We start from the raw sequence: 17,512 nt of genomic DNA, 5'->3' as shown, positions 1-17,512 counted from the left end.
GCGGTGATGAAAAGCCGGAGCTTTCAAACAGAAACAATAGCAAATGTTAATATTGGATCAGGTCCAGCTAATATGCTATTTCAGTTAATGATTTTCCTTTCTTCACTTGTGCCCGCATTAAAGATTGCCTCTGAAAGCCTCTGAAAGCTTTACTCTGCTGGTGGCTTCCACGCACTTCCCAGAGTGATGGATGGAGCTAGCCTCTGATCGCTCCTTTTCATATTGTTCTTGGGCCACACAGGGCCGATACCCCCTCATTAATAAACCTCAATGATTAATTTCCAAACCTCCCTCTTGTGTCCCTTCCCTTGTCGTCTGTAAAGAAAGGCGCCCTCCTAATTAGTGAACACTGATGGAGCGTCTATAATGACCAGGGACAAGGCAGTGCTGGTGCTAAAAAGAAATCCATAAATACTCACTGTGGCTGAAGTCTTTATCTGTAAATGCATGGGATCATTTTAGAATCTTTTATGCTAATGGCCATTTAGCCTTAACAATGTCCGCTGTGTTAATTGCCATAAGAAAAACATATATATAATTAGCACTTCCCTCAAAAACCTGTTTGATGAATATGTGATCAAGCTGACATTTCGCTTTGTTTAATTAATAAGATACCCATTGGCACTCACAGCCTTGAATACGTGGCGTGGATGGATGGATAGATCTATCTGTCTCTCTATGAAACAAATCTCATTTAGCAACTTTTGTCTCCTGTCAAAAAAAGGACGCTTGAGACTCTTTGCAGCTTGCGTCAAAGCGCAGTTGTTTTATTTTTATTTTTAACCAATCAGTCGCTCTGATTCTTTGAAATAAAGCAGAGGTCACGTGGGAGGAAGGTCGGACTCTTTTCATTTTCAGAAACATGAAGCATTTTTGGGGAAGAGAAGAGATAACATACCACTGAAAATTGCTGTCTTTCTGTCACTTGAAAGCACACTTATATTGAATTTTGTAATCATTTGCCATGAATAACACATGAGTGATTCTGTGTGAAAGACCAGAGCACTTTAATTATAAAATCCCGATGCACACACACTGAATCGGGGATAGATTTGAAAGTATGAAGTGACCTTAAGTTATTCATAAACATCTCAGCTAGAATAAATGCGTTCTGCCAAAACTAACAATGCTTACAGTGCAATGGTGTTACTGCTGGTGCTAATTTAGGAAAAAAGTTAAGCGAACTTTAATTTTGTTTCAGAAACCCTTTGCTTTAATAATATTTTTTATGAATCTGAAACAGCCCTCTGGTTGATGCTGTGTCACGTGTACAAAAAACAGAAAGGAAGAAATTTGGAGGAAATAGTAAAGGGAGCCATGAGAGCGCGAGCGGTGTTGCTCTAAAGAAGCATTCATATATATCTCATTACAACTGGATTTTCAGTGGCGATCATTTATATGCATAATAATTTGCAGTTCCTCATAAATAGTGTAAAACTCAAACATGGAGGTCAACAAAGGGTGAAAGCAAATGAGGCACCTTTTCTGAAGAAAAAACACGAGTTCAAATCCCACAGCTTGTCTATTACTTAGAGACAACCCCAGGTCAAAAATAAAGGAACTTCTATTCTTCACAGATACTGTGCCTGTGCCGGGCTAATGATGGGGAAAATGCACAGTGGAGAAGGCAGTGCAAAGCTGGGCTTTGATGAATCGGGTGATTATGTTCTGAAACACTCCTTTGCTCTACAAACTGCTGTAGCACAAAGTAATCCTGTTTAGATCTCACTGACTAAAAAGACCTGCTTGCCAGCGATGTGTGAATCCCAAAAGCAGAAGCTCTCTCCTCGTCTTGCTTTGGATTATGTAAGGAGTTTTTTTTAGTTTAATCAAGCACTACTATGATGTTGCCATTTATGTAAAGTTAAAACGCCTTATTACTCGTTACATTGTGCTTGATATTTGCAAAGTCCCTCTGTGAATTATCAACAGCAGCATCTATATGTCTTTTTGTGCTACAAATGTAGGATCCTGGGATTAAAACTGGGTCATAAAATTTTATTTTATGACTATAAAGATTCCTAATGTGTAACTCTCTTTAATTTCGTTGCATTTAATAACATATCTTTAGTTTTAGAGTAAATTTAGTTGGAGTTCTTGTGTTTTAGAAAGTCAACCATTTTTTCATTGTATTTCCAAATGTCTGTTTTGCATGGCACTAAATCATTAGCCTTTTAGCTGAAATGCTGTTATCAAGGATTAATTTGCCATATTGTGATAAGTATTGATTAGGGCCGACCCCTGTAAGTCAAAGTCTTGACACCTCAATCGAACGCCTCGGATTCTTCATGGCGAGCTTGTCGCTTTGTCTCGACAAGTCTTCAACTAAGTGATCATATTAGCCATTCAGTCTGAACTGACCCATGGAAGAGTTCCTGAAACAACTTATACGAGTCTGACGCCAGAGGTGCACTCCTTCACACGACAGTGAGAAGTCGATTAACTTCAGAATGTGACTGTAGCTCATAATAACAGCTTTGACCTATGGGAGAGTGCAGGCTTGTTTATGGATATCACAACTGATGATTGAAGAGTAAAGCTCAAATGTGGTTTGTTCTGACAGCCTGTTCTTGTTATCAGCTGACCCTTTCCCCCTAAGGAACCTGCGTGATGTAGGTCCAGTGTTGTAGCAACCAGAGCATATAAGAACATTACAAGCAGCTGAAGGCAATGTGAAGTGCACGGTGATAGCAATGATCAAGCTACTTTAATCAGCTATAAAGCATTTGGATACAATTTCGTTTCAGTGTAACAGGTGTCCAAACGTGTACGGTTTGCTGGAAGGAAAAAAAGAAAAACTTTACCACACACCACTTATCAGTGCACACTTGGGCTGAACAGTAAAACTTACCATCGGCAAAATAAATGCTTTAGCAACCAAAAAGAAATATAACTACAAACGGTCAGCACAAACTACAGAATGTTTTACAAACAGCAAATATCGCTATAACATTAGAAACTGGCAAGTCTCGCTCAGATGAGGTGCGAGTTATTTCATAACTGCTGTAAATTTAATATTTTTCGTTAATATGCACACACTGTTTAAAGTGAAGCTAAAGGAGTTTGATTTGAACAGCCAACGGCAACACAGGTGCTCCCTGGCTCATTAATCCAACAAAGCTTTACGGCAGCCTGACATTATATGTGGCCTCCTTCAATTCTACTGACAAAATCCCAATTCTGTGGGGAGGCCTATTTTTGATTTAGAAAAATATCCCTTTTTCCACAGTTAAAAGGATTTCTTACATATCATTTAACCTAGCTGGATTAACCTGGTAGGATGCTCGGGGCAAATATTTGCACAGTGGTCCCTGTTGACCCCCTTTTGCGCTTCCTTTTTTTGCAGTGTTTACAGCACCCTGTTGTGCAAAATTGAACATTGCACATAGTGACAACTGCAACTGCATAATTTGCCCTGAGATTCAGAAACTAAGCAATATCCCAGCTGGAATAACACATCCCGGCTCCATGCAGGTTTTACTGGTGTTAGTCAGTTTGTGGTAATTCTGTTAAAACTTAATTTAGCTGAGAACAATTTAAACAACAATAATAACACTCAGGAATAGCTCAGCTAATAACGTAGACCTTTTAGTTGTTATTGTACTTTGTTGTAGCAAATTCTCATACAAATATGCAATCAATCAAATTACCAAACAGTCACTAGCACTTTAGGGCTCTGGGGCCCCCTGGGGTCCTTGTTTTGGATTCCAAATTAAAGAAAGCTCCTTGTATGTTAGTAACTGGCTAAAAGCAAGAGAAAACACCAGCAGCTGGAATAAACATTTTTATTAACTTATAGTTTTAGAAAAAAACTCAACACAAATTCACAAACAATGATTAACATGCACAATTTTAGTATACAAGACAGTACAGTTACTTTTCAATATGAAAATGCCATTCTACATGTCAGTATCTCACAGAGATCAATGATTAATACACCAGTATTAAGGTCAGAGAACACACTATAGAAAAGCAGTAAGGTTGTCTTTGATGGCCATATTTAAAAAAGAATTATATGCAAGCTATATACACTGGACCTGGTGCACTTCTAGCAACAACCACAAAAAACCAAACTGACTGAAATGACTGAATGGATATAAATAGATACGTTGTTGCTCTGTGTTCAATACATTTCAGCCACTCCAATAATCCCTTTATTTACTTTCTTCAGATTGTACTTTGTAGTATTTTTTATAGCACAAGGTCAGAAACAATACTTTAATTTTCTTATGAGAACATTAGCAGACGTTACACATTAGGCTCAACTACGTCTATGTAAATAAAAGGCAGTTTGAGAAACTGCCACATAATTACGTACTGTAAATTAATAACCTTTTAGCCTGCAATCTGGCGATGAGGTTACCTTATTTGGATATTAATGGAAATATTAACACCACTCAGAAACACGCAAGCTGCTTTGAGGCCCGGTCACACCAGAAAACTGCACACCAAATTCATAAAACAGGCATCACAGCTTGACTGGCCAGTTTGTGAATTATTGGACATACTGTGGAGTTAGGACCACGCTCGAGCTAGGGCTCTTAAATCCTTCTGCTTTCTGTCTACTGGGTTTTTTATTCCACGCTGTTATCTTGTTCCGAGGTTTCACTCAGTGAAGACTTACCAAATGGTAGAAAAGGTTTGGCACTACATTGGCTCCAGAGGGAGACATATGATTAAAGACTTGCCTGACAATCAAAGCAGACTAGTGAAGAGCTATGAAAAAAAAAGGTCAGCACTTCAAAAGTAAAAATCATGTGATATACATGTAAAGTTTATGCAACAAAATGCATAATATGCAAAAACACGAAATGTGCAAAGGAAAATGCCACGACTCTCACTTTCTTCTTGTACGTGAACTATAATTTCAGATACTTTGGTCCAACTCATTTTCATAGGAGAATATTTTAAATTTTACTTTAGTACATAGCTGCAAACTGTCCATCATATTTAAGTATTGGAATACAGATAGATGTATCTGTATACTGTACAGCACTTATAGATTAAACAGTATATAGAATTTCACCTGAAATACATCTGGAAAACACCAATATTTCATGGTTACTGCTCTTTTTAACATGAAAATTAATTACTTTTCATTCCAGTTGGTGTGATATTTTTATAGTTGGCCGGCCGAACCAGGCATTGTCATCGGTTTTACTGTGGGTTCTTGGACTATTTTCTCAATTTTTACAAACCATTCCTTGCCTTGGTGGGTGCATATGCCTGCTGAATCCATTTATGCTTTAAATCAGATAAAATCACAAACGTATTTAGCTGGCTCATCCAATTTAGCTCCAACCCGGGGGAAAAAAAATAGCTAGCTAGATTGCAAACTGCCAGGTCATTAGTACTGTCATAATGGGACATTAAGGACACACAGTTTATGCAAGAGAGAGGATTCGCACCACTGAAGCTCACAGAAACAGATCTTTTGTTGAGCAGGATACACTTAAACATACTGCAGTTAAATAAAAGTTGACAGTGCAGCAGAGTAAATTAGCCAGGCTAGCTCCCCCTATTTGGATTCTTATGCTGTAAGCAATGTCAGCGCCACCAAAAATTCACCCGTGTTTAACTCAAGGCAAGAAAAGTGACTGCACTGATCAAAGCAAGCCTGAACTGCTCTGGAACTGAAATTTCACCGTTTTAAATGCTGGTGTGACCGGGCCTTTCTGCTCTTGGAAAGAAAGATACAGTAGCACTGCTGCTGGAGCACGACAGGGTTTGTTTTGATGTGCAACTCAAAAGAATAAACCAGCTAATCAATTTCAGGTCACTGCTCCAATTCAAAGTCACAATCTACAAGTACACTACAAGCGGAGCAAATACAGTGATTTCTAGTCAAACCAAAACACAACAACAACAGAAAATAAAAAGAATGTCTTTGAAGTCTTCCGATAGGGAGAAAAGTAGTGGAGGACATCTGAAACATCACTGACTGTAACACAACAAGTGCAATAAGAACACGGCCATCAGTCAATCAAGCAGCTGAATTGTGACAGCTGTAATAATGGGGCAGGAAAATCAATATCCCATTGACTGGTCTGCAGCAGTCTAATCAACAAGCGCGGCGCTTTATGAAACCAGTCAAGGAGCGGATAGGACAGCCTGATTATGTCGGACTTTTTTTACGAGGCCGCTGGGGTCCGCACACCTGCTCAGACATTTAAGTGAGGACATCCAGTCACCTTGCATCAATTCCTTGTGCTTTCATTCGACTTTGAGGTGGGGACTTTAGGGAGGGAGGGGGAGTAAAGAGTGCAAAATGCAGATGATGACAGTCTCTAGCTAATAACCGTACGCAGCCCCGTGTTCGGCAAAGGCACAGTAATGTGTAGCAGTTGGGTTGACTGTATCCTTCCACGTGAACATTGTCAGGACCCCAGCAATCACACCTCGGCTTTTACTTGGGTGGCTTTTGACAGACTCATCCACATGATAAAAAGGCGTGAAAAGTAGCTCCCTCAGCAGAGCAGCAATGTTCCTTTGTTAATGTTCAGCTTGGTATGTGTCCAACTGACAGCGATGAGGTGGGGGTAAAATGACAGCCATGCCTTTTGCTCCATTTCCAGTCAGGGCTCTTTCACCACAGTATTCGCATCAATTATTCTGATACCTTAATAGCCCATAAATTATGCTACGGATGGAATCATACATTTATTATACCACAGACCATAAATACTGAGACCAGAATTTCCGTCATATATCTCAATCCATTGCGGCTTTCCTAAAGTTTCCAATCCCCTTTTGTCGTAGGTGCTCCGGTGTGTCAATGAAAATTTTATCAACATACCATTTCCGATAATGGGTTCTTCTACATGCCGAGTTTCCTATCCTTTCTAACTAATTTCTGCAGAAAAGAAAAGCAAACAATACCTCTACTGCAACACGAATCTCTCTTCTAAGATCTCTGAAGAGGAAAGAAAGAGGAAAAAAAATTAATATACCTCTACCGAAGGCACTGTTATCCCAAAGTCCACTGTGCACCGGGCCAGCTGGTCATCTGGGGTGTAGATGGTACATGTTCTCGATACGATGAACTGATCTAGTATACAGGTCGTCTAAATGTAGAGGAGGAACAGTACACATGGGATCTGCTCGACATTGAAATACCAAACGTTTCTATTCTCTGGAATCTGGGCTTTTTTTTTTCTACACTGAAAATGCGGATAGGTATTTATTATTTAGAGGAGCATGAAACACAGCAAAATGCCACGATCTATCAGAGTACTGGGAGGGGGAACTTAGCTCAGGAGCCTATGACTCTTGAACAGTCTTAAGTTTATTTTAGTGCACAGCTTAAGTGGGATTTGGACACAGTTGATCAGTTGGCTATTCATCTTTCACACATTTGACAAAACCTTGTAGAACTTTAAGCCTGCAATGGATGTTTCTGTTCGAAAAGGCTGCACAAATACTGGATAAGTGTGGTTTTAATGACTTGTGAGATGATCAAGTATGGATGCAATCTATCGTTATATTATATCAATTTGCTGAGACAATAACTTATTTTTTTCTTATAGGGTAAAACAAGCAGCCTCTGTTACCTACTTTGGTATGGACTATATATGTAAAGTCGGTTTTAAGGCATTAGTATCTCCAAAGATACTAAGATAAGTCATGTAGACATCAGAACTTCTAAAATGAAACCTAAAGCACGGTGGCACTTATGACACTGGAAAAAATACCAAAAGATTTCATGCACGCAAATCATCACATCTCTATCTGATGGTCCTTTAAGAAGAAGTGGCACGGTCTCTTTAAGAGTTTGGCGCAGTCCGGTCTTTTCCAGCCTTCCCCAGTCCAGCCGCTGAAACCCGGGCCTTGTGCCAGTCCAGTGGAGGGTTAACATAGGACAGGCTGACTGAAGGGATGGAGGGGGAGAGAGGGAGAGCACTCCATCGGCTGTGATTAAAGATCACCAGATGGAGCAGAGCAACGATGAGGACTGCAGAGTGACACAGCGGGCTGAGGTGACTCGCGCCCGAGCCCCGCGCTCCCATACCTGCAACCGAAAACCCACAGAGCAGCTCGTTAAGAACCAGAACTACCTCTCAACTCAAAGGAAGAAAACCCGCACTCTGCTGTGCTATCCTCTAAATTTCTGACAAGTCATCGTAAATCAAAAACCGAGCGTGACACTTTCCTATATCTACATTATTAGTGCCTTTCAACAGGAGAGGCTATCTAAGTATCCCGAGAAGATAAAATTGGTATCATATCAAAAGAGGAGAGCGCCAAATCGAGCTGCCTCACAATTTTGCACAGCAGCGGGATGGGAGCACAGAACTGCTTTATATGCTGCTGCGCTGAGCAGCCAGTCAACAAGGAATAATAACCCAATGGCAGAGATGGATGACACCGTGCACGCATTTCTAAAAAGGTCGCTTTTCTCGCACTGTCTATTACACCTGGTTGGAAAAGGATGCAATGAAGAAAAATTAAATGCTCTCTCTAAATTATGAATTCGACCGTAAGATTTATCAGTGGTTAAAAAAAGGAAAAAACAAGAAACTCACTTAATTTATGGATGTGGATAGGCTCACTTCCCACACCTTCGCCGCCCTCGCTCACGGCTTTGATCTGAATGAGATAGTTGTCGTTGGCTGAGAGGCTGAGCTCAGCAGTGGTTCGGTTGGTCAACACAGTAAGGATGTCATTGTAGCGATGTCTCTTCAGCATCACCTGAGGCAAGGGGGAGTGACTCCGGAAAATGAGCTAATGCAAACACCAACATTATTGTTTCTGGAGATAAATCACAGCTTTGCAAAATAGTGGGACTTACCAAATACCCAGTGACCTTTGACTCTGTCTCCATGGCTACTACAGGGTTCCAGTGCAGCGTAAGTGTGGAGCCAATCATGTTCCATTGTATGTTGAGCGGAGGCCGATCTGGAGCTACAAAAGAAATCAGAAGTAAGTGTACAGAGGATATGCTGGTTGCCTTTTTTTAAAAGCATCTTTCTGGAGCAACATTCAAATTCTTGGTTTTTGTTGAATGTCCAACAAAGTCAATAAACTGCACTGTAGACAGCACTTGATCACTTGAGTGATAATATGAGAAAACTGTTGGTGTCCCAAAACTAATGCTAGTGGAAGGCCAGACTGTACCTATCTCAGAAGCAGTGAGTCAGGTTAGCCCTAACAAAGGAGAAAATGTTGTTGGAAACTCCTACTGGCGAGCTCTACCTCATCCTGACTGTTCATCCCGTTTTAGACATTTTTGAATATGTACCTGACTTTGTTGGTCCCTAAATTACCAACCAACATTCCTATGCCAGATGTTCTCAGACACTCTGGGGATTCCTCACATAAGACACAAGGACCGTGTCACAAACTTAACAGAGATTTCGCTGGGTTTAAGTTTAATGCCATTATTTCAAATATTTCTTGGTGCTCGACAGCTTACCTAGCTGGCTAATAATCATAATGTGATATGGCACAGTCGTATCAGGGGCCCAAAGATAAAGTAAAAAGAATAATGGACACACTGCACTTCTTTTACTGGCATAAATGTTCCTTATATATTACATTTATCTTTATATTTGAACTGACTTTTCAATTGACTATGAATTGCTGACTCGGGATCCAAGTTTGAATACCACGAGTTAGTTTCATATCCATGGTAGTGGCTAACGATCCTCTCGACTTGCTTGAGGGTAAAAAGAATAAAACAAAATTGACCAACCCATCAGAAAGTGATTCTTAAGGGAAATCTGCTTGATTTTTCAAATTTGATGTCCTAATGCAAACTGGAAAACTACTCTTTTGTATACTGCTCATCTGATGAGGAGAATACAATTTTCTTTTCTGTTATTTTTTTCCCCATGTTATCGATATTTGTGTAGTGAATAGTGAATTCCTGCTCTTTCCATTCTGAGATTTCCAAAATACATTCATATATTTTTATATATTGTTATAATGGCAGTTCATCTCAGAGGAGCTTATTTATAATAGAACACAACCCCAAAGATCAGACAAAGATCTCCTATAAGCAAGCTCTTGGCGAGAGTGGGGACTCCCCACTGTCCACAAGCAGAGACCACCAGCAGAGCCAAGCTCAGAGGGGGACAGCTTTTGGCTATGACCAGTTTCAGAGGTGTAAGGAAAAAACATAAGAGCATACAAAGATAGGAAAAAATAAGCACAAATGTGGTCTAAACCTGCAGGGGCTGTTTAGATTTGCCAAACTAAAGACGACTTCCTGGATTTGTTGCAGGCGTGAGGCAGTTAGGGCTACTTCTGTTTGGAAAAAGGAACAGTCTCAGCACTAAAAGTAAAGCTGAACAAATGCAACACCCAGCATGGTGAGGACAGTCCAATGCCAAACTGAAGGTTACCATGTAAAGATACTTTCAATGTGCGTCTGGGGATGGACTCACGTGGTTTCTTTGTGGTGCTGTTGATGGGCACGGACTGTGGCCCAGGGCCAGCCGTATTGAAAGCAGCCACAGACAGGTAGTACGCCGTATTTGCTTTCAGCCCTGTGATATTAACCAGCGTGTAGTTTCCAGATAAGCGCACTTTGCCAATAGTGTCAGGCTTGGTGTCATCTTCCCAGTACATGACCTGGTAGGAGAAGAAGGGTAAAAAAAAAAGTCAGGCTCCCAGGTGCAAAGATTCAAGTGGTGCATTTCATTGCATTATTAAAATTCATAATCCATCGTGAAATCTGAAATGCTGTTTGTATTACAGAAAAGGAGGGGGAGGAGGTGGTGAATAATACATTTTTCACTAGTTGAGTCTCAGTTCCTGATGCACATCCTCTCAGCCGCCCTACTTATATACAGAGGGCACTAGAGAGCCATATGATCACTGACCCAGGATCACAAATTCTGCCTTAAGTCTTTCTAAGTCTAAGGAAAGTGGATCTTAAAGAAAAGAGGTTATGGATAAATATTGAGAATATTGTTTTTAAAAGAATACTTTAGTTTAGTTTAGCAAAGCATCAGGTCTGTAAAACTAGATGCAGAGCTAACTTTCCCTCAGGCTTTTAGCCAACACTTAGAGGTGCAGGTGACGCGATGTTTGATAAAGCAAACTTGCCGCTTGCTGTGGGTCATCTTTAATATTCATGTATCTCGAATTCAGTGACAAGACTTGAGTCAATAAGTGATTAAACTGAAATGTGAAGCCTGTCCTACGGGATACCCCTGTTTTTCAATTGCCCATAAATTGTTGTATTTCCAATTTGTTGACAATTAAAGTCATGTTTAATAAAGATCAGAAATCAAATCTTTTCAGCAGGATCATTAAATCTGAAAGTCGACTGAATTTACAAGCCCAACAACATCTCCTTAAAAGCTGAGTGCCTCACACGTGTAGTCCTTGGTTTCCATACTGTTGGTGGCCTATTGAGATTCAGCAGCCTAAATCCACTTCAGAACAACATTTGGAGAATTGAGCTCTGTTCTGAAAGCACAATGTGGCCAGCACTATGGCAACTGCAGAGCTTTGTGCAAAGGGCCAGAGGTGACAGATACTGAAAGAGCACAGGAGGAGGGAGACTAAAAACAGCAAAGCCTTCTTTGCATTCTTGAAGCGATGAAGGATTTTTATTTTCCTCTCATGGGTTCAGTGTTGGGGTGCCAAAGTATTGCGATCACTTTGTGATGGTAACACATTAAACAAAATCTCTTCTGAGATATATGCAAAGATACCGGAGAATATCATAAGCTAAAGAGAGAGACTCATTTAAAAAAACAAAACAAGCAATGGATAAGACGGATAAACAAGGCACAGGGAAAGGCCCACTTATCATGTTATTTGAAAGGGAAATAAAAAAAGAGAGAAAAGAATATGATTTTGTAGCAGTTCGTACCTCATATCCAAGCACTCTTTCAGGGATGGTGGGAAGAGTTTCCCAGCTCACTTCAATTTGTGCTGCAGACACACTTCTAGCCCTAACCCTCTTAGGAGCCACACTGGGGACTGCAGAAATAGAGCAGAAATGTGGTAAGAATCCCACAGACTCATCCAACACCATCACACACACTAATAGCAATAAGAGGTAAGGCACAAAATAGACCTGTAGTTTCACTGAAAAGCTATTTCCCCCGCTCTCTTTTAATGGGATCTGTGACTGACATAAGGGAAGACTATCTGCCCGGCAAATTCAATTAACAGGATACCTCCCTGACAGTGCGGTGTGGTAAGAGTCTGCTAGGATTTCCTGTAATCTACCAGCACGATAACTAATATCAAGTTGACATTCCCAGCTTGAGAGTGGAAGGAAATAACAGCACTGGAAAAAAAGCAGCTCATTTCATGATTACTATTCAAGGTCATGGTTATAAGGAGGGAGATTATAGGTTATTTAAGCGTCACTCTCTGCCGCCAGGCTGAGAAGTCTGTACCCTACCTTCCTCTGCCGAGTACACGACGGCGATAGAGCTGAAGGGCCCCTCGCCTCGGTTGTTGTATGCCCCCACTTTGACGTCAAAAGGCGAGAAGGGTGGGATGGTGTCATTTCGGAAGACGTAACGCGCCGTGGGTGTGGAGATAACCGCTCGCGTCCACGTGACCGTGCCCACAGGCCTGAAGGCGATGATGTAGCCGAAGCCCTCTCCGTTCTGCAGTTCCTCGGGCACAGGCTGGGAGCAAAACACAAAACTATAGTGATATTAAAACGCATACAGACAAAAAAACAGACAGGCCCGTCTCTGCACTGTGCCTCGACTAAGGGATATCGTGAATAGACACAGCCCCTTTCTCAGCTGCCACCACCTAGAAGCCTCCACAAATGCCTTTTACCTTATCTTTTCTTTTCATATGTGATTGTGGCTAAAGAGCACAGTTCTTTCTAAAGAAAGTGTCCCCATCCCTGCTTTTGGAGGAATAAATGGCACTTGGGGGCTGAGCCAGATGAATGGTGTCTCCTTCTAATGGGGGTCATAAAATTGCTCCTTTCAATTCTGCACAATTAAGCAAAACCATTACCCGGCAATGGAGAGAACAGTAAAATGTGACAGATGACTTACCTCCCATGTTATCACTAATTCAGACTTTGTGCCGCCTCCACCTCCAACATCAGTGGGAGCTGTATCAGGAACTGAGAGGTAAAGCCCAAAGGGGAGCAATTAGAACACAGTTTACAAAGCTCAACGACAAGCCTCGACTGTACTTGTAACCTTATGACGAGTATGCCAGCTGCAGATACTTCGCCTTCCATTTTACACCCCACCAATCCCCCACTTTGTGCAAACACAAGCATTGCAGAGAATAGTGACTTACAGACTTTGCCCAAATGTCAGCGTGCATACACCACAAGCCAAGATTTGTAATATTTTGCAAATGACATTTGACTCAACCCACTCCTTTCCAATTCCCACTAGGCTGTTTGTGCACTGCAGCGTGCTGGAAAAAACGACAGTGTAGGTGGAGGAGCACTCAAGCACGTCCTCATAGTATCCTTTCGTAAGTGGAGCCCTGATTTAGTAAGCAGCGTTTGTGTTTGAAGCCCAGGAGTGGTTGAATGCTTGGAATTGAGATTCCTTTTTTTTCCCCTACCCAGACTTGATATCCTTCTTTTTTTGCCATACCTACAACTTTAACTACAATAAAACAATCATTATATATAGACAAAGTTATATGAAAAATATAAAATGTTATGATTTAGAAAATATTTGAGAGTTTCTGTAACACTTTAAGGCTTTGCATGCTACTCTACTGAAGAAGAAGATGCATGTTTTAAGCTACGTACGCCAGGTCTGCAAAGGGGCTAAAAAAGGGGCTATTTTCAAGAGACGGGGCAACATAGGATAGAGTAAAATGACAGGCTCATCAAAGAAGCCTTAAAATTGTTAAAGCGTACCTGTTATGCTTATTTGATGCTCTATATTCTTTGACTCTACTAGAGTAGCTTTCCATGATTCCCAGTTCAGACTAGTCCTCTGTTCTTGGTGCGGCCCCTCAGTTCATCCTCTGTCTGAAATAAGCTGTTTTAGTTCCTTCTACAAAGTGAACTTCTAAAGCGAGTGATTTAGCCTATAAATGCTTCATTTTTAGTAATGTGACAGAGCAAGAGTGTGAAGGATCCGTTTCCAGTTGACACAAAATCTAAGGACCATAGCCAGATAGTTCTCCTCTATTCTGACCAGGCCTAGTTGGGCAAACACACAGGACAAGGTCAGACTTTACTCCAATCAGTAGCAAAAATGCAAAATAATATTTAGAAAATAGTATAAACCTCACAGTTTACCCCATAATAACAAAGTGATAATGTGCTTGAAATTCTTGCAATTTTTAAAAAAAAAATCAAAGCCCAAACTATAACATGTACATACGTATTCACAGCCTTTAACACATAAAACTGAGCTCAAGAATTGTCTGAAGACCTCCAAGACAGGACTGCACTGAGGCACAGAAACATTTCTGCAGCACTTTAGGTCCCAATGAGCACAGTGGTCTCCATCATCTGTAAACAGAAAAAGTTTTGAACTAACAGGACTCTTCCCTGAGTTATCAGGGAGAATGGCCTCAGTCAGGGAGGTGACCAAGAACCCAGTAGTCATTCTAATAAAGTTCCAGCGTTGTACTGTGGAGAGAAGAGAAGCTTCCAGAAGGCCACCTATTTCTGCAGCATTCCACCGATCAGGCCTGTATGGTAGAGTTGCCAGATAGAAGCAACTCCTCAGTAAAGGGCACATCACAGCCTGCCTGGAGTTTGCCAAAAAGCACCTGAAGGACTCTCAAACCATGAGAAGCAAAATCCTCTGGTCTGATGAAATGAAGATTGAACTGCTGGTCTGAATGTCAAGCCTCCATGTCTGGGGAAACCAGGGACTGCTCATCACCAGGCCAATGCCAACCCTACAGTGAAGCATGGTGGTGGCAGCATTACTGTGGTCATGTTTTTATTATGGCAGGGCTCGCAAAATCGCTAGCCCGACGTCCCGGGGCTAGCGATTTTTCCAGTCGGGCTACCAAAATCTGTCTCTGCCCTGCCCGTCGGGCTATCATAGGAAAATATATTTCAATGCTTTTGCATTCTTTCGGAAATGTAGCTGGGTAATTATGTCATTGGCATCGGTGAGCCACTGTCAATATGTGACATATTGAAATCGTGTTTGAATTTGCGCTTGTTTTTTGCTTTCACTTTGCAATCGCGCGAACTGTTTTATAGGGAGCGACAGCACTGATTGGTGAGTGATGATAATTTGCGCACCAATTCCTCTGACATCGTCTTATCAATCGTTAGCTTACTATGCAAACATGACAAGTGAAATCTCCCGCAGCAAGCTTAAACATGTGAGAGGTTGATCGCGCAGAGAATCGCTGAGCGTTATGTGAGTGCGTGTGTAAAAGCAGCAGGATATATATTTTAGTTCTGCTGAGCCAAATAAGACAGGTCAGGGTGAAGAAGTGACAGCCAAAGAAAAGCTTACCACAAAACGGAAAAGTTATGACAAATCAGACTATAAGGCAAAAAGAAAGTGCAGCTTTATGGTTTCATGGACAAAAGAATTTCTGTGGCTGCGATATGATGAGCTATATAACCAGGGCTGCACATAAGTGGTCCGCAGGTGCGCATTCGCTGTCAAAATAAAAAACGCGCACAAGATAAGAAGTTGCACCGCGTGTTTGCGTACATAAGATTTTCTGGAGGAGGACAGACATTTGTTTAGAACTCTTAAAGATGTCGAAGAAGCAAGCTCCTTTAAGCAATTACTTTGGTTTTCCTCCACATCCAAAGAAATGTCAGAAGGAGTCCGAACCACAAAAGAAGCACGTATTCTCGGAAAAGTGTTTGCAGGAGGTGAGCTGGCTTCAAACAAATGATGAACGCACAGAGGTGTGGTGCAGAATGTGCCGTGAAAATCCCACTCTAGCGGACAAAAACAGTGCCTTTTATATGGACGCAAACGCGCGTTGCAACTTCTTATCTGGTGCGCGTCTTTTATTTTGACAGCGAATGCGCACATGCGGACCACTTATGTGCACCCGTGTAAATAACATAATGTTCTGCCGGGTGTGTTGTTGCTTTTCCCTCGATTTCTGAGTCGACAAGCGCCTTTGTTACTGGGACCAGTCATTTTAAGAAAGGCCCCCATTAGAACCCATGAGAAATGCAAGAAATGCATTATTGCTCAGTCTGCAATATCTTTCCCAGAACAAACACCAATTGCAAATAACATACTAAAAATAAACCTGAAAATCAGTTTAGAATAGCGTACTATGTTGCAAAGAGTGAACTACCACTGGCAAAATTTAGCAGTCTTTGCAAACTTCAAAAAGCAAATGGCCTCGATCTTGGTTCCACTTGCCTCTTTCCTGTGACTTCAGTGGAAATTTCAAATTCAGGATCTGACACAGACTGATTCATGTCCTACACAGTTCTTACAAGTTCATAGAAATTTCTGTTCAATTAGAACCAAGTATTTGAGTTGATGATTGTAATTTTTATACAATGTTGTAATTTGTGTTTAAAGAATTTTTTGATTAATGTTTTGTTTCCGTTACAATATTATACATTAAAGTATAATATTGTAACGGAAACAAAACAGGAAACAAAACATCAATCAAAAAATTGCTCTCTTTTTTATTTGGGCTACTTAAATTTATTTTGGGCTACCAAAAACTGAAGAGTCCCTGCCCGAAGGGCTACCAGGGATTTTGAAATTTTGCGAGCCCTGTATGGGGTATTTTGTGTGAATTTAACCAGTGTTGGAATAAGGCTATAACATAACAAAATGTGGAACCACTATAAATACTTGTAAATCGCAAACCTTATGTTCATTTTTACTTGTGTATCTCTCTAAATTTCAAAACATTTAAAATGGAAACACCATGGAGTTTCTTGGTTTTTCAGAAGAATAAGCTACTTCATTATTTACACCCTGCTAGTACTGATTTGGAACCCTTTCTGCCTTCAGAACTGCCTTAATTCTTTGCCTTAATTCATTTCTCAGAGATTTTGATTCATGTTTACACGATAGCATCACATAGTTGCTCCAGATTTGCTGGTAGCACATTCATGAATGTGAATCTCCTGTTTCACCACATCCCATTGGATCCCATTGGATCGAGATCTGATGACATTTGAGTACTGTGAACTTCCTGTCATGTTCAAGAAATCAGTTTGAGGTAAACAAGGACATGGTCAACAACAAAACTGATGCTGAAACGATGCTCAGTTGTTACTAAGGAGATCAGGATCTGCCAGAACAACTGTCCCACACCCTATTTTACCAACATCGCCTACACCATTGATGCAAGGAGGGCTGGCTCCACTCTTCTATGTTATTTACACCAAACTGACCATACCACTGGAATGCTGCAGCTGAAACTCGGACTCCTCAGACCAGGTAACGCGTTTCCAAACTCCTGTCCAGTTTGGTGGGCTGACAAATTTACAGACGAGCGAATACTATTGGTAGTATTACCTATTTGCTTATCGGTTGGTATCATCAATCGCAATAAATTCCCACAAATGAAAATGTAAAAAGTAAAGAAGAGGGGGGTTGAAACACAGTTCATTCTTACTACATACTTTGTCCACTAGAGGGCA

The 17,512-nt window shown here is 40.9% G+C and overlaps 1 protein-coding gene across 1 annotated transcript in view; it reads right to left on the bottom strand.

Moving 5' to 3' along the window:
* Positions 1 to 3,771: 3,771 nt before the first annotated feature.
* The window catches only part of cntn3b (contactin 3b), a 54,072-nt gene continuing 40,331 nt past the window's right edge, over positions 3,772 to 17,512 (bottom strand). Inside the window, exons 17-23 of the mRNA XM_084927539.1 lie at positions 12,984 to 13,054; positions 12,365 to 12,596; positions 11,825 to 11,934; positions 10,386 to 10,572; positions 8,789 to 8,901; positions 8,523 to 8,688; positions 3,772 to 8,008 (exon numbers count right to left, since the gene is read on the bottom strand). Coding sequence (XP_084783665.1) covers positions 7,764 to 8,008; positions 8,523 to 8,688; positions 8,789 to 8,901; positions 10,386 to 10,572; positions 11,825 to 11,934; positions 12,365 to 12,596; positions 12,984 to 13,054 — 1,124 coding nt within the window. The 3' untranslated portion in view covers positions 3,772 to 7,763. The remainder of the gene's footprint in view (positions 8,009 to 8,522; positions 8,689 to 8,788; positions 8,902 to 10,385; positions 10,573 to 11,824; positions 11,935 to 12,364; positions 12,597 to 12,983; positions 13,055 to 17,512) is intronic.

Source organism: Perissodus microlepis, chromosome 5 (genome assembly GCF_051167445.1).
Source record: "Perissodus microlepis isolate ML-2025 ecotype Zambia chromosome 5, ASM5116744v1, whole genome shotgun sequence".
Classification (NCBI taxonomy): domain Eukaryota; kingdom Metazoa; phylum Chordata; class Actinopteri; order Cichliformes; family Cichlidae; genus Perissodus; species Perissodus microlepis.
The sequence above is the reverse complement of the archived record's forward strand: the minus strand, read 5'-3'. Positions and strand labels throughout refer to the sequence as shown.